The sequence below is a fragment of the Artemia sp. Qi Xiang Cuo genome, chromosome 11 (assembly GCF_049724085.1).
Source record: "Artemia sp. Qi Xiang Cuo chromosome 11, ASM4972408v1, whole genome shotgun sequence".
NCBI classification, from domain to species: domain Eukaryota; kingdom Metazoa; phylum Arthropoda; class Branchiopoda; order Anostraca; family Artemiidae; genus Artemia; species Artemia sp. Qi Xiang Cuo.
Window position 1 is genome coordinate 18,295,846 of NC_142804.1, and position 23,924 is coordinate 18,319,769.

The 23,924-nt window shown below is 35.4% G+C and overlaps 1 protein-coding gene across 1 annotated transcript in view; it reads left to right on the plus strand.

Annotated features, from left to right (window-relative positions):
* Positions 1-23,924, plus strand: part of LOC148946719 (rac GTPase-activating protein 1-like) — an 87,433-nt gene that overhangs the window by 58,512 nt on the left and 4,997 nt on the right. The window contains exons 8-12 of the mRNA XM_089096403.1: positions 3,810-3,936; positions 10,153-10,299; positions 12,170-12,420; positions 15,570-15,702; positions 17,528-17,673. Coding sequence (XP_088952529.1) covers positions 3,810-3,936; positions 10,153-10,299; positions 12,170-12,420; positions 15,570-15,702; positions 17,528-17,673 — 804 coding nt within the window. The remainder of the gene's footprint in view (positions 1-3,809; positions 3,937-10,152; positions 10,300-12,169; positions 12,421-15,569; positions 15,703-17,527; positions 17,674-23,924) is intronic.

The following is a 23,924-nucleotide window of genomic DNA, read 5'->3' on the forward strand; positions in this document are numbered from 1 at the left end:
AGTAAGCCTCGGGAGGCCATTCCAAAAGGAGGTGCAGTGTCTTAGGAAGCGTTTTTACTGAACATGCAGCCTCCTACTAAGATTGTTCTTCGAGTACTTATTACGGACTCCTCTCTTAGGTAATCGGGCCGTAGCATGTTGTATTTTTCTGTGTTAGTGCTTTTCTTCAGTATTTTTTCCCCTTTGTGCCTTCGCAAATTTTTCTTGTTGATTGGTAATTTTTTGTGTGATTAGTACTTCCTCTTATTGTTAATTGTTTATTTACTTAGCTTATGATTTTGTAAAAACCACAAAAAAGTATCACATATAGTTGTAATAAAGCAAATTTAGAGCCATATATGGTGCATAAAACCTAGTGAATAAGTTGGATAAAGAATCGTTGCATAGAATATGGACTTGAAACAAATTAAAAACTACTGGTATTTTTAATATTGCAATGATGCCTTGCAGAACTAGAACCGTGTCTTTTTTTGTAAGATTACCCTATTGCTAAAAGTTTTATTAGAATTACGCTTTCTCTTCGACTCAATGTGTAATCCATTTAAGTTTGAAGTTTTTATAACATTCCGCTTTTATATCATCTGTTTCTAAAAAGCGAAGTACTTTAAAAAACAGAATAATGTTTTATGTTCTTTTTGGTACCCGGATAAAACAGCATTCGTTAGGATATTAGACTTGATATGTTTGATACTAGAAAGGATATGTAGCTTTGATACTAGAAACGATACTAGTGACATCTATATATTGCTGCTTGTTGCAATTCGGACTAAAGATAGCACTCAGATAGTATTTCACAGCTATAAGAAATAGTAAGCGCGATCACCGTGGAAAATGTGGAGTTTGCATAGAAACGACAGCAGTTTTGAATGGATCTTTAGAAACCTGGCAGACTTGTAATATGCGTCGCTATTGCTAGGATCGCTTCAGAACCCTTATTTCTCATCATTCTCTGAGAAACGGATTCCGCTAATACCGAAACCCAAAAGAGTCATAACCATTATTGACACCAAACTCGATGTCTACATTTTGTCGCTAAGTCGGTAACTATGAAATCAGCTTCAAAGTAGATAAACTCAACTGCCTACTTCAAAGCTTTGATTGGTAGTGATAAACCATGGAACTTCAGTGACCTAAAGATCCAAATGAAAATTCGCTGTCGCCTTTGCAGCTCTGGTGACATTGCTGTCGCAGCCAATTTGTGCAACCTTCTTGTTAAACTCAACCTTCTTGTTAAACTCAGGCGTAAGGGCAGCACATTGGGATAAAATTATACATTTACTTACCAAAATGACCTTTTTTAGTAATTAATTAAACAAACTTTTTGAACAAAATATGTTTTTCAAAGAAAGGTAAAGAACTCCATTAAACCAAAAATGAGCAAAAATAAAGTCAAATAATCTACCAAGCGTGAAACTACCACAAATCAGCATCAATAAATAAATGAAACCCAAAACGAACAGAAATTACAATAAATAGCCGAGTCAAACTCAAAACGAGCAGAAATTAACATGAGTAGGGCTCAAAACCCCTATGCCTTCCCAAGGCCAGAACATAATTTGCACTTTACTGAAAACTTTAATAAATCAAATATAACTTTATAACTTTAATAAATCAAATAATATTAACATTTTGATTACTAAATATCAGTATATGTACATTAAACTGACAGTGCACATTCATTTGTATTTTATTCAGTAAGTGCAAATTTTACTAAAGTGTAAACGTTTATTTACACTTTAGTGTAAACGTTTATTTACAAATTTTACAAATTTGTAAAAGTGTAAAGTGTTTTACTACGTTGAACAAAATTATCATCTCAAAATTTTGATTGGATGTGTTTGGGGAAATTGTGGGCGTGAGAGGGGGATTTGTTGCCCTCCAATCACTTTCGACTATTAAAAAGGGCACAAACCCTTTTAATTTCCAATCAAATGACCCCTTTTTGAAGTTTTTACAACACCGTTTTCTATAAAAAACCTGAGATGCCCCAGGACATAGCTTGCCGCCTTTCCCTCTGGGTTTCCGAGGGGGATGTCATCCCCATAGACATCATTATCAAAACATTCATCTACGTTGCACAAAACGGCTGTCTCAAAATTTGGATTCTATGTGTTTGGGGAAATTGTGAACGTGAGAGGGGGGTTACTTGCCGTCCAACCACTTTCGACTATAAAAACGGGCACTAGCCCTTTCAATTTCCAATCGCATGATTCCTTTTTCAAGTTTCTACTACAACGCTTTATATAAAAAGAAACGTATATGCCCCCAGGGCATAATTAACAACTCTTGCCCCGAGGGCTGTGGGGGGAGTGTCATTCTCAAAAACATAATTTCCGGACTTTTTAACTACATCGAATAAAATGGGTATCTCAAAATTTTCACTGAATGTGTTTGGGGAAATGGTGGGCGTGAGAGGGGTGTTAGTTGCCCTTCAATCACTTTCGACTATTAAAAAGGGCATTAGCCCTTTGTATTTCCAATCGAATGAGCCCTTTTTGCAGTTTCTACGACAAATCTTTCAATAAAAACATTATATGCCCCTAGAGCATAACTTACAACCCTTACTCTGAGGGCTGAGGGGGGAGAGTCATCCTCAAAGACCTAATTTCTAAAACTTTCAACTACGTTGAACAAAATGGCTATCTCAAAATTTTGATTGGATGTGTTTGGATAAATGGTGGGCGTGGAAGGGGTGTTAGTTGCCTTCCAATCACTTTCGACTAATAAAAATGGCACTAGCCACTTCAGTTTCCAATCAAATGAGCCCTTTTTGAAGTTTCTACGACAATGCTATCTATAAAAACCTTATATGCCCCCAGGGCATAGCTTACAACCCTAGCCCTGAGGACTGTGGGGGGGGGGGTTGTCATCCTCAAAGACCTAATTTCCAGAACTTTCAACTACGTTGAACAAACTGACTATCTCAAAATTTTGATTATATGTGTTTGGGGAAAAGGGGGGCGTGAGAGGGGGGTTAGTTGCCCTCAAATCACTTTCGACTATTAAAAATGGCACTAGCCCTTTGAATTTCCAATCGAATGAGCCCTTTTCGAAATTTCTACGACAACTTCTTCGATACGAAGTGCCCTGGTGTAAGACCAAGAAACCAAAAAAAAAAAAAAAAATTAAAAAAAATAATACATTGTGCCCACATCGTTCTTTGCTTAGGCAGGGCTATTGCGCTGCCTATGAAAAAAAAAACTACTGGTAAAGTGACGTCTGATAACTAAAAGATGCTCCAAGAGAATGGCACCTTGGTATCAGCTTCAGAAGTAAACTCCTTTTCGCTGATATTTAGCCATACTAGCCGAGTGGTTGGCGCATTGGACTTACAATCCTGTGCCGTTAGGACAGGCATTCCAGCCCTGGTGCCGCTATTCACTTGGTTTGGGATGGAGTCAGCGTAGAAACGGAGTTGACTCTCTAAGCTCTGGCAGAGTCGCCCTTAGCTCTAAATGAGTACCTGAAGAAATCTGGGGGGAAACATAGGAATCGTCGTATGACGCCTCCGCGCGCGTTACATTCGCGGCCGAAGGCAGAGAATCAAGAGATGGTACATGTGCTACATTGATAATTGTCTGCATGCGAATTTTTTTTTTTTTCAATCGCCAATTTAGAAATTGAGAGTCTCAATTTGAGCCATATATTGCTAATCTGGTAGAAACTTCTGAGTTTGCCGTCTTCTAAGAGCTTCAAAAACTGAAAATCAATCGTGCTCTCTACCCTGGTAAGCTTCCCTTAAAGCTATTACGTGACCAGGTTATTTGCTGTTTTTTCTTACCTTAAATTGCCATTTTGTTTTATTTCAGAATGAAATTTGGTACAACTGTATTCAAATGCATTGATTGCAGAGCCTCGGTTCACACTGATTGCAAGTTGAAACTTCCTTTACCCTGCATTTCTGTCACTACTACTCCGGGCCAAAAGGACTTTAGGGTATTTCATTTTCTTTTTATTGACTAGCCACATTATGCAAATGTTTTTAGCGTCCCTTTTTAGGCTATTAAAGAAATGAATGAATTATGAAGGTCTTGAGAGTTCAGATTGCGAGAATAGATTGAATAATAAATTAATCATGAGATAAATAAATTAATCTCATTTGGCCTTGAAAGATTTTTGCTCGTTTTTCTGTCTTGTTATGTCAGACCAATGTGGTTTAAGAAATTATCTCAATATCAAGGGGATTCGATAGCTTAAAGGATCATCCTGTCTTGTCCATTATAATGGACAAGACTTTTTTAGTTTGTTTGGACAAATTGTTATGAATTAAGTGGTCTTACCATAACTTTTAGAGCTTGGATAAGAGATCCGAATAAACGACAAAATGCTATAAGCTGACCCCTACTTTATTGGAAATATTAGTAAAACCATTAAACTTCTCCCTGTTTGTGCTGTAGATAGAGATATTCAGAATTAATTAAACTTACATCATTAGAAACTATTAATTTTTTTTTTTTTAATTGAACAGAGAAGAGTTTTTTTTTTTTTTTAAGCTCAGGGAGGGATGGTTTCTAAAAATGTTCTACCGTGCCTTTTGGAGAATATTAAAAATCAGCTCAAATGAAGTATCATTTGAGTAATTTGAGAGTTCCGTGTTGTGCCACCCGCCTGTTTGAAAACCTTACCAACACAGGATGGATATTATTTATGCTGTATATACATTGAATAGACGGTGGTTTGCTTAACAATTAGTTAGCGATTATGCGTTTCCTGTATTTTGAACTAGCCTCTCGTTAGTGTATCGAACTGTTGACACATTTAAGTTCCTATATCATTTTTTAACAAAATTGCATTGAGAATTCCTTGTGGTGCTAGGGAAGTTTGCTAATGAGCTATTTGTCTTTGAGACGGCCAGCCGACGCTGAGATTCGCAAAATGGTTTTAAGGTATTGAGTCTTTTTAGAAGGTTAAGTCGCTTATATTAATAATGAATGAAGATTAAGAGGTGCTGTTAGGTATCTAAATACAATCCGGGGATATCTATTGAAATGCACTGATTGCAAGCTCAAATTTCCCTTCCCTTGCATTCTGTTGCCATTTCTCTGAGCAATCTTTCGGCGTTTAATCGTCTTTACTCTGTTTTACATCTACGAGCAAGGAATTTTTTCTAGGAAATCCAGCACCCACTCTTCCAATTTCTTGTGCTAGTTAAGATAATGACCAACTAATACAATGAAAAGCTCCTGCTGTTCTAATATATGTTCTAATAGTCTAATGCCAGCACTCTCATATATATATATATATATAATATCTGACTCCAATGATAAAAAAAGCTGGAAATATGTCATCATTTTCCAAATGTTACACAATTTTGCACATTTCATAAATATTTAGTCTTTTCTGGTGGAAATGCCACCTTCTGCTCTTAACCGTGAGAGTCCTTGTTGACCGTAATCTTATAAAACATAATATTTAGCAGAAAATAAGCTTGAGAACTGTCGTGAAAAAAAAAAAAACTAGGATAATTCAATAATAGGAAATAAAATTATTCATAATAAAACTGAAATCATCTGATAAAACATCGCAACCTGGACTGGTTTGAAGAAGGGCCAAAAAGACCAACCCTGTAATTCAAGATCTTCGTAGGACCCAAGTCAGGCCCAAAGCTGAAAGAATACATGTGTTCTTTTGGAAATTGAGATCACAAAATGTGGTAATTCTCCTCAGTTGATCATTGTTATCAATGATCCTAGCTAAAAGGTCTAATGATAGAACTCTTAATTAATATCAGACCTTTTAACCAATGAACAGAGGCAACACAACTAATAATAAAACTATTAATCGTAGATTGTATTTCAGCGCATATGGGTAACTGATCGACAAAGAAAGGTTCAATATTTTCGACGTTTTATTGTGAGGGTGATCCTTCAGATACAAAGCGACTATCCTGAGCCGTTGGTGCCATATTTAGCCCTCTTAAAAAGTTATATGGACCAAAATAAATAATATAATTTATAAAAGATAACCTATATAGTGTTGCAGGATAATCAATGCTACTTATTTTTCTAGATCTAGGAATTTTCAGCTAGTAGGTGATTGGGTATATTTGTTGTTATCCGAGGTAGATTATGCCTGTGAAAGGTTTAATGGGTAAACCTTGCCAACGTCAAACATAGCATCAATAGTTATTTGCAAACTATCATATTTCTAGTTTGTTGCTGATTTACAATAGTTCCACTGTCACTGAAAAAAAAAATTACTCAGTGAATATTTTATTATCATTGCTTGATAGAAAAAACTTATTTTAAGAGAGTATCGTCTCGTGGTAGTTTTACGGGTGGCTCCGTGATAACATTTCCTTGATAATTTGAGAACCACATACTACTACTACTACTACTAACAACTCACCGCAGCACCAAGCCGCCTGAGGCCAACACAGCTACGCACGATCCTCCTCCACCCCAATCTATTCAAAGCTTCCCTTTTTACACCCGCCCACGAAGCTTCCATTTCCTTTAAATCTTTCTTTATGACGTCCTCCCACCCCAGACGGGGACGACCTGCTTTTCGTTTAGCCCTAGATGGTTGGCCGAAAAGAACAATTGTCGGCAGTCTGTCATCCTCCATCCGCACAACGTGCCCTAGCCACCTCAACCTGTCTTTCATTATAGCCCTAGAGAGCGATATTGAACCACAATTTTCGTATAGCCTATTATTTGAAATACGGTCATTCAGCCGGGTACCCAGAACAATCCTTAAGCAATTTCTATGGAAAACATCTAGCAAAGCTTCATCTGCTTTTCGGTGCGTCCATGCTTTAGAGCCATATTTGACCACTGTCATCACTGTAGCTTCTAATATTCTAATCTCGGTTAGCAGACTTATCTTTCTATTCTTCTGGACTTGTTTTTAACTGTGAAAAAACACCCAGAGCCTTGGCTATTCTATTTTAACATCTTCACTGCTCCCACCATCTTTACTAATAATACTACCAAGGTAAGTGAAGCTACCCACCTGATCAATCTTTTCATTACCCAATGTCACTTTTTCATCTTCACTTATTCCTAGCCTTAGTGACTTAGTCTTCCTAACATTAATTTTCAAACCAATTCTTGCACCCTGAACTCGCAAAACCTCTAAAACTTCATTCATTTTGCTCACACTTTCATCTAGGACGCTTAAATCATCAGCATAATCGAAGTTCAGGGGAGTTTTACCTCTCCATTTGATCTCGTGGTCTCGTACTGCCTTTCCTGTGCTCCTTAAGACAAAGTTCATCAAAATGATCCATATAAAGGTGGATAGAACACAATCCCGCTTAACTCCTGATTTAATACAAAACCAGCTGCCAACCACATTTCCTACCTTAACCCCAGCATTGTTATTCCCGTACTTAGCACTAATCACTTTATTGTATTTGTCTGGTATACCACACAAGGATCAATCCTTTGCTAAAGCTCTTCTATCAACAGAATTGAACGCTTGCTCGTAATCTATAAAACTGAAGACCAAAGGTGTTTGATAACTCAGGCACTTCTCAATTATTAACCTAAGAGACCTAAAAATTTGGTCGACACATCCTCTACCTTTTCTAAAACCGCACTGCTCTTCTCTTAAAACTTTGTCTACGGCAGCTCTCAGTCTAAAAAGTATCATATTACTAAGTAATTTACTACCTACAGAGACCAGACTAATACCTCGATAATTACCACACTCACTTTTATCACCTTTCTTATAAAGTGGCTTAATTAAGGTTTTGCTAAAATCGTTAGGTACTTTCCCTTTTTCAAAAATCATATTCATAATCTTCAATAACTTATTTCTGACCTCAGAGCCACCATATTTAAGAAACTCATTTACCACCCTATCAGCACCTGGAGCCTTATTATTCTTTAATCTTATTAGTACTGTTGCTAATTCCTCCTCACAAAACAAATCTTCCTTCACATCCAAGTTATCATGAACTTTTTCATTTTCATCTATATTTTCTCCTCCTACTCTATCTCAGTTAAGAAAGCTCTCAAAATTTTCGGCCCATCTCGCTTTGGTTTTTTCCTTATCGCTAATTGCGACCTCATTACTATCTTTAACTGGGACAAGTCCGGATTGACTACTCCCTCTCAATTTGTTAACGTGCCATTACAATATTTTACTATTATGCCGTCTAGCTGCATCTTCCAGATCCTTGGAAATTTTATCCATGGCCTCCACTTCACACCTCCTTAGTTCATATTTTAATGCTTTCTCCACTTTCTTTACATTTCTTTTGTTTTCATACGATATATCACTCAGATAATTCTTGTACAAGTCCTTTCTCCTTTCTATTAAACATAAAGCTTTTTCACTAATATTCTTAGCTGCAGTTCTATCTTTCTTCCCTAATACACCTTCAGCAACTTCACAAATTATTTTTCTAAAATTATTCCAACCATCTTCCACATTATCAAATTTTAAACTCTTAAGTTTAGTATTCAACTGTTCCAGGAAAGTTTCTCTCAAATTCTCATCATGGAGTCTACCAACATCATAACTTCCCGGGAGGTAGTTACCCTTCCGATATTTCAGCTTTAAATTAACCCTTGACACTACTAGATGGTGATCTTTACTTTTAACATCAATAACAGCACTCTTGATTTTACATCATTCTTGATTCTTCCTTTATTATTAATGAGATAGTTAAAATAAGCTTCATGTGAATTATTTTGGAAAAAGAAGATAAAATGTCATGGACTGAAAAAGTGACAGTTGTCTAGCTTGTACCATCACCCCTTTTTGCCTAATAGTACAGCTTGAAGTCTAAACACAAGACTAGATTAACTAAGTGGAATTAGACTTGACTATAAGTTGAAAATAATTTTCACTTCGACAAGGGAGAGATTTTGCACTTCCTTTGTATAGTATTTTATTCGCTAAAACCTGTTTTCATCTTGATTTTTTTTTTTTTGAAATGCCTAATGCTAGCGTTCAGTTAGGTTTCGCGAGGGGCTGTAATTTACATTGTCAGCAGTCGGTAACTTGCTCTTTGCTTTCAGTCCCCAGCTGGATATTCATCGATGAGTTAGTGGTTGACATCGCTTTGGTTTTGGGGGCGTTGATATGAAACCCAAACTGCTCGGCTCTTTCGGATAACTTGCATAAAAATTCTTGAAGTTTGCTTTTGTCTTTCTCCATCAATCCAACATCGTCTGAAAAGTCGAGATCTTGGACTAGTCTGCCTGCAATTCTGATCCCGTATCCATCAATTTGTCTGGATATGTAGTCCACTATAAGAATAAAGAGTAATGGAGACAATACGCATCCTTGTTTGACACCTGTCATCACTTTGAAATATCTTGTATTTCCTTCGGAGGTTCTCACGCAGCATTCCGTGTCTCGTACATTGCTATGATAAGGCGAACCTCGTAACAATATACCATTAATATTCTTTTGAATATATAGTTCAATAGGTTTTTGTTCTATCATTATTATTATGTTATTATAATCTTAAAGGATGACATATTACAAAAGATCTTTCTTGTCGTCCAACCATCTAGGTCCAAACGAAAAGCAGGTTGTACCCTAATTGGGGGTGAGGGAGGGTTTTAAATAGATCGGGATAGATTGGGATAGCTGCTTTGGCCTAAGGCGGCTTGGTGATGCAGTGAGTTGCTAGTATTACTATTATTATTTCGTTTATTTTTTACCTAGGAAAACCCACAAATAATTTCGGTATCAATCAAACATGCTAGTCAGAATTAAATAATGTCCTCACTGCGTCATCTTTACCTCACGAAATTCAGCCTCCTCTGTCAGAATTTAGCCTTCGCCTATCGGTGCGAATAAACATATTCTATTCTGCTTAAAGGGGGTAATAAACACAAATACACATATTCTTTTCTACTTAAAGGGTGTAATAAACATAAATAAACATATTTTTCTACTCAAATGAGATAATAAACACAAATAAACATATCTTATCCTACTGAAATTGTGTAATAAACAAAACTAAACATGTTCTATTCTACTTAAATTGTGTAATAAACATAAATAAACATTGTATTTAATTTGTGTAATAAACATAAATAAAAATATTCTATTCTACTCAAAGGGTGTAATAAACATAAACAAACATATTCTTTTCTACTTAATGGGTGTAATAACATAAATAAACATATTCTATTCTACTTAAAGAGTGTTTTAAAGATAAATAAACATATTTCATTCTACTTAAAGGGTGTATTGGCTGACTACGTTCCAGAGTATTCTCCCATGGTACCAGCATTGATTGTTCACTGTGTTAATGAAGTTGAGAAAAGAGGACTTAATGAGCAAGGAGTTTACCGAGTAAACGGTGCTGACAGTCAAGTCAGGGAACTAAAGGTGAAACTATTTATTTAACTAACAAAAATTGGTGTAATTATCTGGACTAATGTAGTAACTAATTGTGTAGTTCATGTAATTATAATTACACTGCTTATCGTTATATTATTGATCCGTAACTAATCATAGTTTTGGATTAATATTCCATTCAGATATTACATTGATTATGTTATCTACATAGTATAATAATGTTATTGATTATTATAATATAACGATTATAATAATTATGGCAAAATTTTGGAAATTTGTGATTTTTATTTGACAATTTTAAAATTTGTCTTAGCTGCGTTCGATTTCCTATCCGTTTTTTTTTCTAATATATATCTTTTCAACTGAACAATTTTAATATCTATTTTGAGTACCATTGCCCCATAGAATATTTAATTCAGCACTTTTCTTTATGATAAATTTCTTACACTTTTTTTCTATTTATCTTCTACTTAGTTATTTTACTAAGTTATTTTACCTAAGCATTTAAATTTGTTGCAATCTTTGATTGGCTCTGAAAACTGAATTGGTCCCATGCATATATGTAACACAAAAACTTTATGTATTTTTCCTGGCTATCGATTTTGTCTAGAATTGTAATAACTATGATATAAAATCTATTTATAAAATTTTGAAATGAAAATAGAAACAACATTACAAGAAAATGGGTCTCCACTCTTTTCTTTGAGTGTTCTTGAATTAAAACGGGTAGTTCAGTTTAAATATCATGGGATTATTTTAGATGAAAATTTGTCGTTTCATAAATATGTAAAAACACTATCGTACAAACTTGCCGAAATATTGGCAATATTGGAAATATATGGAATATGGAAATATTGGCAAATATTGGCTAACTCGTCTTCGTCATTTCTTTCCTAAAACTATTCTAAAATCTATTATACTTTCGTCTGTTTTCAAATCTCTCCAAATACTTCAGAATAAAGCAATGAGCATTCTTTTTAATGTTGATTGCAGATCTTCAGTTAGACACCTATATGAAACTTCAGGAATTTATTCTTTGGATCAACTTCATTTAATTTCTATCTCTAGTATTTGTCACGATGATCAATATAGTAATTTACCTGTAAATATCTCCGGCATTTTTCCAACTAATTCCCAATTTCTTAATTATCCGACTACGCATTGTTCAGACTTTTCGTGCGGAATTCGCCTGACATCGAGAGCGGGATTCAGCATCCGTCACACTGGGCCAAAAATCTGGAACTCAATTCCAGCATCAGTTCGAGAATGCAGCAACAAGCAACATTTTCTAAGACTGGTGAAGAAATATCTTACGACAAGCTAAGCATTTTGTTTATTATGGGTTTTTTTTCGTCGTTGTAAAATTCAGTTAGAAGATGGCTGTGTATTTTCGTTGGCAATATTTTCAGCGCTAAAATATGCCACCAGGTATGTGCGCTGTTTTGTGACATTTATTTATACATGTGTTGTAAATAAAAATATTCTACTCTACTACTCTACTCTACACTAAGACAGAGATGTGTCGAGTTCATTAAATAGGTTAGTAGTTAAGTCATTTACTGTTAAATCTGAATATTGTTAATCAGTATTTAGCAGAGTAACACACTAATTTGCTATAAATTTGCAAACAAAATTTCAAATTCTGGATATTCTTTAGGTTTTAGTTGTTTACTGTGAGATATTAGTTAGAAGTTAGAAAGTTCCGCTGGATTTAGTCGTATACGCTCCATTCGTTTATGCGCTCATTCTTTTGTCATTGAATTAACTTTAATTTATGCTTAAAAGAACAATCATAAAAGCCAAACTAAATCTGAAAAAAAATTTTCAACATTTTTTTCTAAAGAAACTAGTTTGTTTCGATATTTTTTTTACTGTTTTCTTTATTTAATTTGTTTTCCAGGAAAAATTTTTAAAGGGCAAAGGAGTGCCCAATTTGAAGAACTATGAAATATCTACAATTTGCTCAACGATCAAGTCTTTTTTACGAGACTTGAAAGACACTCTCATCACATATACAATGTGGCCACGTTTCATTGATGCAGCTGAAACTATGGATGAGTCAGATATGCAAACTATGCTCTACTCATGTGTGGCCAACCTCCCAAAACCAAACCGAGAAACGCTTGCATACCTTATGTGCCATTTGCATCGGTAAGAATGCTTTCGTATCTGCAAGCAGGGGATACCCCAAGAGGGTAAAGACTGACGTCTTGTCAATTTGGTAGTTTTAAGGTTGGGTAGCAGGGGACCCAGCTTCGCTCTATGATGCGAATTTTAGTATAAAAAAATGATAACCTGTTTCTTCCCCCCCCCCACCTCGCTGCGAAAAATTCGACAAAATCCTAGTTTAGCTACTTTTCGCTATCTTGAAAAGGGGTTGGGTTAGGAAAATGAAACTTTCAGGGATGGGTCTACAGACTAAAGTATGTCCTGGGAAGATATTTTGAAGTGCATATCCCAATTTATGAGGTTTCAGAGATATGCGAATACATTTCCTAAATTTAGGAAAAACTCATTGAAATGGCTTAAAATTCTACTCAAATAACAGGAATTGCATTTTCAGAACTAAAACCAGAGAAAAAGAAACTGATAATTGAAAATTAAGGTAAAATGTTGTTATGTTAAAATTTCAATAGGCATAGACCAGTCAGGGATGGCCAATTTCCCAAGACTTAGAAATCAGAAGAAGGTTAACATAGAAGCTTGGGAATACCTTCCCATAGTATGTTTTTGGCCCTGGATTAATTACTAAAAGTTTCATCTTCCTAACATAACCCATTTCCAAGATAGGGAAAAGTAGCTAAACTAGAATTTTACCGAAAATTCCTCCCGTGAAATTGCAATCCCCCTATACCATGATTCATACAAGATAAAACCTTCTTATGTGATTTTTCTAGATTTAGTTGTATTGACTTGTATTATTTTTTTTCTCAATTCGTGAATTGGTACTTCACTAAAAATCCAGTCCAAAATAGTAATTAGTTAATATTTTTAGTTAAATATCTTGCTAAGATCATTCTCTAAGTTTAATTGACCTGTTGTGTCAACCTGCGAGTTCAATTGACCTGCAAAGCGGCTAATTAATTAAAGAATAAATTAATTAATTCAAATTTGGTACATTTGGGAGGTCAAATACAATGCAAAATCAACCCAGGTCGGAATGTTTAAGAATAGTAATGACTGGGCTGATGTTCAGTCACCTTTCTTCAACTGTCAAACTTCATTTTGACAGGTTTTTTTTCGGGTTTTTGTCTCTATTTTCATTTAGTGAAGGATTTCTGAAAAATATATTAAGGGAGCTGGGAGGAGGAAACAAATTTTCTCAAAGTTTTGACCTCTCTAGATCGTTTTTTCACACCAGAAAATGTTAGTATGCCAATTTTCAGAAAAAAAATCTTTGTTTTGTTCCCTGTGCTAGTCTTGTGCGTTTAGTGATAGTTTTGGTGCGTTATTTTTCTGCTCTTCTACGGTTTGTGCTAGAACAATTTAACGGTTTGTGCTAGGAAAATTTCTCTCTCTCTAGATCGTTTTTTCACACCAGAAAATGTTAGTATGCCAATTTTCAGAAAAAAAAAATCATTGTTTTGTTCCCTGTGCTAGTCTTGTGCGTTTAGTGATAGTTTTGGTGCGTTATTTTTCTGCTCTTCTACGGTTTGTGCTAGAACAATTTAACGGTTTGTGCTAGGAAAATTTAAGGGCGTAAAAATTTAAGGTTTGTGCTGTGCTAGTTTTGGTGCGTTATTTTTCTACGGTTTTAACGGGCCTGATTCAGACATGATAAACGGCCTCATCAATTTTCTTATCACTCGGAAACTTTCAATTTTTTAGTGTGCATTTTATATTTTGTAAGAAATATTACATGTTTTTCAAAAATTCTAGTTCTTAGCTGCCAATTTCAGTTTATTATGAAATTTAATTTCGTCAGTATTTATGTCAGTATTAAATTTTTCTCTTTTTCGATGTAATACAAAATAATTTACGTAGTTTTGCTAGTCTCAAGTGGTCTTAGTCGGCAACAAGTTGCCGTAACAGCGGTAGCAGAATAAAGAACTGTTCCAACTTCAATAATAAACATTAAAAACTGACTAACTTTGAGATATAAAACTATTTTATCTGATAATGCATTGTATTTTCGTTCAGTTCTGAGTCTTCGATTTCGAGTATATCGTCAATTATTTTTCCTTTTTTTTCATTTGCTTTCTACTTTCCTTTTTCGTTTTACCTTTTTTTAGATTACTTCCTCCGAATCTCAGTTTTTTTCAGGGGGATTAAAAAAAAAAATCATAGCATTACCTTGTTCCGATGCATAGCAGCACAAGATGCTAATTTATTTATTTATTTATTTTTTTTTCACCAAAATCATAATGGTTACAAAAATAATTTTCAGGAAATTTAAGTTAGGCGTAACGCGTGTATGTACTTTGTGGCACTAGTATTCCTTATGGCCCCGCCCTACAAGTTCACATTTGTATTTGAAATTAACAGTAAGCCCAAGAAGGAGGAGAAATCAAGAAAATTATCCACACGAGACTGCTTATATTACAAACACTTCAACAAATTAAAATAATTTTACTAACAAAAAAAACTTCTTTCAGTTTTCTTCTTTTTTTTGTCAAGCTTCACTGGATTATTTGGTTTGGCACTTGCATATTTGCCTTTGCCTTATTCTCCTAAATGTCAACCACAAAAGGAATCTGTGGAATTTACTATTCATATAAGAACCTTGTTACAGCTATGGGGAGGCAGGGGCGGATCCAGGGGGATGACCGTGCCCCTCCATATTTTTATGCACCCCTCAGTTGCTTTTTTTCTGTTTTTGCTCTTTTTTCAAATAAACGTGTCGATTTGGTCAATTATTGGCGCCCTTGTCACATTGCCCCCGATCCTAAGATTCTGCTCTGTATCTACCTTTTGGGGGGGGGGGGTATATTTGGGAAATTTTTTTCAAGAGGGGGAAAATCCTCCAAAAAGCACATTTTTAGGTTGTTCACTTTTAATGATCCAGACAATACCCATATTACAATTCCTCAAAAAGGGCCAATGATTATCGCAAGATTTTGGGATAGAGAGCATTTGCCTGATGGCACCACCGTCATTCTGTATGTGCCTAGGATGGGTTCTTGAGGGGTTGAAAATTAATGAGAAGGAATATGCGTCATTACCTTTGCCTAAAAATTCAACTATAACGGGAATTTGTAGGTCAAACTATTCCTATATACGCCATGCTACCTCAAGGTTTGTTTTTCTGAAAATTTAATATTCTTTCGACTGAACTTTTATTTCATGTTTACTTCTGTCAGTGTTGCCGAGTCGCCGGCTTGTCAGATGCCTATAGAAAATTTAGCGATGGTTTTTGGTCAGACAATAGTTGGATACTCTCAACCAGACCCACTGCCTGCACAACTTTTAGGCCAAACGAAAAAATTGAAGAATGTAAGTAAATCTGTGCAATTTTGTGCTATGATTTTCCCAATTTTTTCTGTTTTGAAAAAAGAAGAGAAGTAATTAGTTCATAAGTTTTTTTTAAGTCCAAGTTTTGATTTTCACATTCACGAATAATTGAATAAAGTCCACGTAGCTACTTACCTATTAACTCAACTATTTGAAAAACCTCAACTATTTGATTAATTATATTATAGATAAAACAAAATTATAACTTATATTTAAGAAAAAATAACTAAAAAAAATATGTTACTTATTTAAAAATAATAATAGATAAATAAAAATAGTAAAAAAAAATAATAACACATCCAGTCTCCATCACTCTTCAATACTCAACTCTCCCGCTTCCCATACACCAATATTAGCCTAGCTTTTTATGTTTTGAATCTTAAGCGTTTATTGAAGGTTTTTTTAAAACCTTCTGAATAAGTATTTTTTGCGGGTCACCCATATTAAATAAAGGTATCCGGTAATAGTCTTTGTCTTAGTTTATTTCTGAAAATTTCTTTTGTTGCACCAGTCTGGTGTATTAATACGTTGGAGAAAAAAAATGTAATTTATATAGGTTAAAAATTATAAAATAAATTTGGAATTGTGCGCTCTCCTTTTAATTTCAATGTAAAATTTAAACATTTTGTGATGTCTTGTTGCAAGAACAACTTATTCTAGTAACGATCTCACCTCTTACCAACTAGTACCAAACAAATTAACACGGTGGTTCTGTAATAAAAGGTCATAAGTTACAAGCTAAAAATCCGTTTGTGAAAGATCCAAAGCAAAACTGATGAAGTATTACAAAATTTGAAGAAAGAAACTAAAGAAAGGGGCTTGGTGTCAACGAATTTAGAGAGGAATATATTGCCATTAGTTTGCTTACACAATCAATGTGTTATCAGTGCGAAAGAATATTGTGAGCGAAAGAAAATAGTAGGCTACGGACTTGAGAAAAAACAGGAAGATTAGAAAAGAATTTTCAAAATCGAAGGACCAAATTTTTTTTTTATAATAATAATAAATATATACCATCCCACATCGATTTTCAACTCAACATTTTTCTGATCCTTTTGAGAATTGAGTTGTCTAGGTGTAACCATATACATAAAAGAAAAAGGGCAAAAAAATAAGTGTTTATAGACACATCAAAGTTTCTAAAGGTTGTGCTGGATTATTAATATTCCAGCTTTAGGAATTCTAAAAATATACCTAGCACCAGAAAACTTAAAAAAAACTTAATTCCTCTTCGTTACTGTGTTAAGGTTTAAAACACTGCCAAGTAATATCAGCAGCTATTCTCATTTCGATCTCCAGACGTTTATTTTGAATGTATTTTGATGAAATTTTATTTTATTATTTCTTTTCCACAAGCAGTTTTCTAATTCTACAAGCAATTTTTCAAATTGTACATATCGATGTTTGACATAAAGATCTGAGGGAGGTACGGCGATAACTTAGGGCAAATACAACACCTTGCTTTCCGTATTATGATTGCTCAGCATTTTTATCATTTCTTGCGAAAATAAATATTTTTGGTGAAATTTTTTGGCGTAAATTTTAATTTTTATTTCTTTTCCTAGTGGGAGGAGGGTTAGCAAGTTTTGTTTAAACAATTTTTAGGGCCTAGCGTTTTTTTAGGGCTTTAATGTTTCAACCTTTTGTGAGTGGTTTATAAAATAGCCTTTAGATAATGTGCCCCCCCCCCTCAGCTGTATTTTTTAGACCGTCGAGCCGTGGTGTCGATTGTTGTTTTGTGTTTTTATTTTGTTTATGAGCAGAATACTACTTTTCCTTGGTACTAATTATTTATCTTATTTTTAAGGTGATGGAAAAATTGCTGACGCTCCCACCCGATTACTGGGCGCAGTTTATAGTAGTAGACAACGCTGATCCTGTCACTCCAGGCTACAGTACTCGAGGTCAAAGAGGATCCGTGACTAGCACAACCGATTCAGCTGGTGGCATTCGGTAAGAAAGACTTCTTCGATAATTTCGGTAGTTATATGCCACTTGGAGAAAGAAGAAACATTTGGGGGTCACGGAGGGGTCCATATTTTTGCCTGATTTATGGGTATAATGAAAATTTAGAGCACTCTATGTGCATTTTAAGGACTTTAAGGATTTGATGGATGAAAGTTTTGGGATTTGAGTAAGAAGAAGGGTATCGATGGTGGAAACATGGAAAAGATTTTGTCAGGTTTTTAGGAATTTAGGAAGAATGGCTGTGTAGGGAGAAATTTCGTAAGAACGGTAGTGAATCTCATACTTGTTTATTTTGATAGATTAGATGAATCATTTAATAGTTTTTTTTCTAAGAATTCTAATAAATTTTACAAATTAAAAAAAAATTTATGTTTAAACAAGGAAGTATATCTTCATCAGTGGCAACCAATTGCTTTGTTGAATAAAATCGGGATAAATAGGGTGTTTGCATAGATTTTTGGACTAAATAAAACATATAATATCTCCCTACACAGCTGTACTTCTTAAATTCCTAATATTCAGTTGGCAATTACTCTCAAAAATTTCCACCACCTACAGCTATATATAGTTTTTGGAGGGTGGAGGATCAGCAGGATAAGGAGAGACGAGTGAGACAAGTTAGGTTATTAGGTTATATATACATAGTGGCTGGACCGTATTCAGGATATCTGTTCGAGGTGGGGGGTTACAAAAAAACGCATAAAGTTTATATGCATTTTTTTTACAATTTTACGTGTCGGACAGAAATTCGTGTCGGGCTTGATACGGCCTTGCTTAGTGGGGTGTGAATTGTTTATTTTCGTTAGGTGTTATTTTTCTTAATGTTTTCGTTATGATGTCTGATTTTCGCATGGCCCATGTGGCTCCCATATTTAAATATAACGTCTGTGCTTTCTCTATATGGACCAATTCCAAAGCATCTACCTGTTACCGGTACACCATCTTTACAACGGCACTGTCTTATCAGAGAGCTATCTGCTTCCCAAAACGTCAAGCTTCTCTTAGCGAAACACTAAGTTTTCAGCATTTTTTTGGAGGGGGGGGGGGTCTAACATTGATATCTTACTTTCGGTATCTAGTTTAGTGATATATAAAGTCAAAACCATGTTCTTTTACACTTATAGGCGGTTTTCCACAGGGACATTACCCTAAGGATTTGTATTTGTTAATACAGTTCTAAACTTCAAACAGAAACTGTTCGTTCTTTTTTAGTGTTAAATACTCAAATTTAATTTGTCTTAGCTTAATTTGTCTTTTTTTTACAAGAATCCCAAGGTTCGTGTCTTGTTTTTTTTATATGATGCTATCTACCGAATTTAAATTTCTACATAAACTAATTAAAATCCTAATTTAAAATCTAACTTTCCCTCATCTATAATATAACTATATATAGTATTACTTGGTTCATATTACCCTGTCCTTTACCAGTCAATTGAGACTTGATAGCTATGTGAATTTTATTCATGTCAGATCTAATCATGATGTAGCACATTATTTTTTGTCCAAAGTTTTTTTTGTAGTCTAAAAAACGGAAAAAATAATGATATTTTCTGTGCACGTTCTTCTTCCCATATCAGGGGCGGATTCAGGTGGGGGCGCGCGTCCCCCTAACGTAGTGGCGGATTTGGGATTTGGACTGCTTGCTCCGGTTGGGGTTGGAACGATGTAACAATTTAAAGTATTTTTTGTAATTGGTTTTTAATACTTTGACTTACTTGACTTAACGCTCTTGCTCAGCAGGGTCGCCAGCGTAGAGGGAATTGGTTGACAGCGCTGTCAGTCTTCTCCAAGCAGCCCTGTCCAAGGGCTTATTTGGGTCAATGTTGCGGTTGAAGAGGCGTTGATTTATAACATCAGCCCATCTGGTGCACGGCCTCCTTCGAGGACGTTTCCAGACAATCGAGGGATGAAGTCCGATATGATTCTTGCAGGGGTAGTTGGCGGGAGGCGGAGTAAGTGGCTGCACCATCTAAGAGAACGAGCTTCTACTAGATTCGCTAACTTAAAAGTCCTCAGGATCTCAGTATTGCGGATCTTGTCATACTATTTGAAGCCTTCAACTCGACGCAGGTGTCTATTTTGGATGGCATCGACCTTTCTTAGCTGTGTCTGGGTTATTGGCCATGTCTCAGAAGAGTACAGCATAATGCTTGAGACTGTGGCGTTGTAGATACGGGCTTTTGTAAGGTGACTGATTCGCGGTTTGTGGAAGACTGCTCTCAGGAGCCGTCCGAATACAGAGTTTGCCTTGGCTGATCTGGCTGAGATTTCGGCGTCAAGTCTGCCATTTGATGATATAATTGATCCGAGATAAGTGAACTGCCTTACCACGTCGACAGCTTGGCCGTTGATCGCAACAGTTAAGGGTGATATCGATGCGGCATTTTTTAAGGGCATGCTATTCGTTTTCTTCCAATTGATTTGCAGCCCAACTCCGGAGGCAGTGGAGGAGAGCGTCTCGAGCGCAGACTTAAGTTGGTCGAGATTTTCGCTAAGGACGGTTACATCGTCGGCAAAGTCAACATCGAACAAAGTCCTCCCGGCATAACTTATGCCAATAGGGTGGACACGGTGTGTCTGGTTCAAGATGTGGTCGATGACGCAGTTAAAACAGCTCAGGTGCAGCAGCACATCCTTACCGTACAACATTGTTGATGGGGAAGGAAGAAGAAAGCTTCCCTTTAACAAGGACGGCGCTTTCTGTGCTGCTGTAGAGTTCTTTAAAAAGGCTGACTATCTTTGTTGGAAGGTCCGGAGCTTTCAGGATTAGCCAAAGGGACTGTCTGTCAACAGTGTCAAAGGCAGAACGAAAGTCAATAAAAGCTATGTAAGCTTTCTTGTTGAATTCCAGTGTCTTCTCAACGATATATCTAACCGTATGAATCTGTTCATTTGTCGACCTTCCTCACATGAATCCGGCTTGTTGGGGGCGGCGCAAAGCATGTAGGAAACTTATTGTACGTTTCAACAGGAACATTACAAACAGCTTTCCAGGAACAAAGAGTAGGGTGATACCACAGTAGTTGCTGCATCCGTCTTGTTGCCCTTGCGCTTAAACACTGGCCCGATGATTTCTTTCTTCCAGTCTGACGGTATAACTTCAGTGCGCCAGATTACGCTGAACACCATCTCCAGCCAAAGTATCATTGCAGGACCACCCGTAGTGAGTAGCTCTGGAGCGATGCCACAGGTGCCAGCTGCTTTATTGATTTTTAGTTTTCTCACTGCCAATGTAATCTCCTCAGGAGAAAATTCGGCGCCGTCGGGGCAGGGGTAGCTTCTGCAGCAGCGGCAACAAGCCCTGGGTCAATATAGTTGGGCGGATCCGAGTTTAGCAGCTTATTAAAGTGTTTCGCCCAGAGACCAACACATTGAGACTGATCGTATATAGTTTCTCCATTCGCTGCTTTCAGGCTTTTGGACGCAATGGCATGTTGGCCAGTCAGCTCGCGCAGGATCTTGAATGTTGCGCCTATGTCTTTCTTTTGGGCAGCTTGCTCGAGTTCAGCGGCCTTACCCGCAATGAAGTCTTTCTTGTCCCTGTGAAGCAAGGACTTGCGTAGTTTGTTGAGCTGTCTGTAGAGTGTCATATCTCCTCGTAATCTCGATCGCCGTCTCTGCTCAATTATTTCAAACATCTAGTTACTAATCCACTCTTTCTAATCATGTTTTTAATACTTGAGTTATTATTAAGTTTTTAATTATTAAACATGTTCCTTTTTTCAAACAAGTTTGAAATGAAGTTTCAGCTACTTAGTGTGGACTCTTTTAGATCTTTCAGATGACGCATACCACTTAAAAAAATATTAATTAAATTTAATTTCATCAAGAGAATCTGTCCTTGTTACCACAAAAGCCAACTGGGAGGTGAAAATCTTCATTTCGTAATAACAAGGAGGGAAACTTAAAATCCAGACTTCTTTAGGCTGTCGAAATGATACTTCAGGATTATGCTATCACAATGGGGCTGAAAAACTTATTATTTAATTAAGTTTGAAGCAGTGGAATGACATCAATTTTTGCTAAACATTTACTTATGAAATATTGGAAAAGTGGAAATTCACATCACTTAAGTTAACCACAGAAACGAAATGCAACTAGAATATTATTTCAGAATGTCTCACCTTCTCAATACCAGTCAGTCACAAAATATACTTATGTTAATGTATATATGCTGCATATATTTGTCCATAAAATTGTATATAGTGCTATATATTCCGCTGAGGATTTTTATGCTTATTTTGGTACATGCCATCCAATCATATTTCCACAATTAGTTGTCTATAAACAAAAATTTTTACCGGACAATTCTTTTACTGAATGCTCAACCTGAGCCGAGTTTCAAATTCTTATTTTTGTGCTCAACAGACATGTCAAGAATAACATGACGTTGACGTTTGAATGACGTTTGAATTGAATGTCTGAAAATTTCAAGATTTAAGAAAAATTTAATTAAAATTCAACCACAGCTTGAAGCCCTGAGAATCTAAATCAGCAATCTATAACTATCAAATACAAAAATAATACATAATCATTTATTTTTTAAAGAGTATTTTGACTCATAAGGTTCCTTCCCATTGAATTTTGGCTTTCCGTTCTCCCCTTCACACTGACCTCCGTAAGCCTTCCGTAAGACTCATAACCCTCCGTAAGACCTTACGTTAACGTAACCGTAAGTCCAAACGCAATGCTAGAGGTCTGACGGAAGAAGTTGAAAGTATTTCAACTTCTTACGTTTACGTTTTAGCAAAATGGAACTTAGATGAGAAAATATTTGAGTTTGCAGAAGCTGGAAAAGGCTATATAGCTCAAAGTACCCTGTTTTCAAGGACAAGCAATTTAAACTAAATTCTTTGGAAAGTCTGAGCCAAGTATTTCATCAGCAGGAAAGAAAGTAGTAAGTATAGACTGTCTTGATTTGTGGGCCTAGGCTAGGATAGGCTATACTTTGATAAATATTGCTAGTTTTTTTAAATTCTTTTTGGGTTTGAGGTTAAAATAAAACCTTTTGTGGTACAGTTAATCATTTAAAATGATGTTAAGGACATTAGTTTTGTAACTTAACTCAGGATTAAAAATATTCTTTATGAGGTTGAAGCAAGAATAAATTTAGATTAGGAACTAACCTTCTTTGGTACATTTAAATGTATAGTTTGATCTTGCTTCTCAACATCCTCTATAATGAAAAAGATTTAGGATCATTGAGAAAAAATAAAGACTAAGTTAATTTCTTTGGCAATTTAGAAGTTTTATATAGGCTATCTTAGGGATATATCCAGGACCATTAGGGAAGATAAGGTGCACTGTCAGAAACACATGTGATACAGGAAAAGATCATAAAACAAGGAATCTAATGGTATATTTTTAAGTTTATTAAGCCATTTTCTCCTACAAAGCTGCTGATCTGTAATGCTACCTTGCATTGTATTGCCATTCCCCATGATTGGGTTCACTATGGGCTATTTAAGGCTATTTGTTTTTTCTCAAAATGATAAAAATACAATATTACCTAAGTTTTTATTGGAATAAGTACAAAAATATAACAAACATCAATGATTTACAAACTTTGGTTTATAACATAAGCAATAAGCTATATATTTTAAATAATTTTTTTACACCAACACTTTATTTACATTTCCAACATGTGAAAATTATATTTATGGAATTTAGAACAGACAGCATACTCACAGTAGGCTACAGCAATATTTCAAGTGGTGTTGAAATATATTTGTATGGATTTATTGACACAGATAGATATATCAACTACCAAACATTGCTAAGAATTTAAATGAAGGATAAAACCATTTAGTAAAAAGATTTGAATGACATAGTTGGAAATAATATTTGGTCATTATATCCATGTAATGTGTGATCTTTAAGAACTTTGTCAGAAAGGAAGGAAAATGTCATAGAAAAACATGAACTTTGAAATAAAGAAAAAAAAGAGAATAGTAAATACAATGTCATCATTTCCCCAAACACCTGAGTGTGGATATGGTCTTCAAGTAAAAGTTGATTTTGACTGACTTTAGTTGGACCCAAAGAAACCTTAAAATTTGATACAAACACAACAAATTGTATTGTATTTTAAAGCTTCAAATCAGGACACTGAATATGCATGGTATTTTGGCCCATCACCAACATGTTTTAAGTGACACTCAACTTTGATAAGCAAATGGAAATACAGTAGGGTCTATTGAGTATTTGTGCATTGAGGTATTATAGTAGTAAAGAAA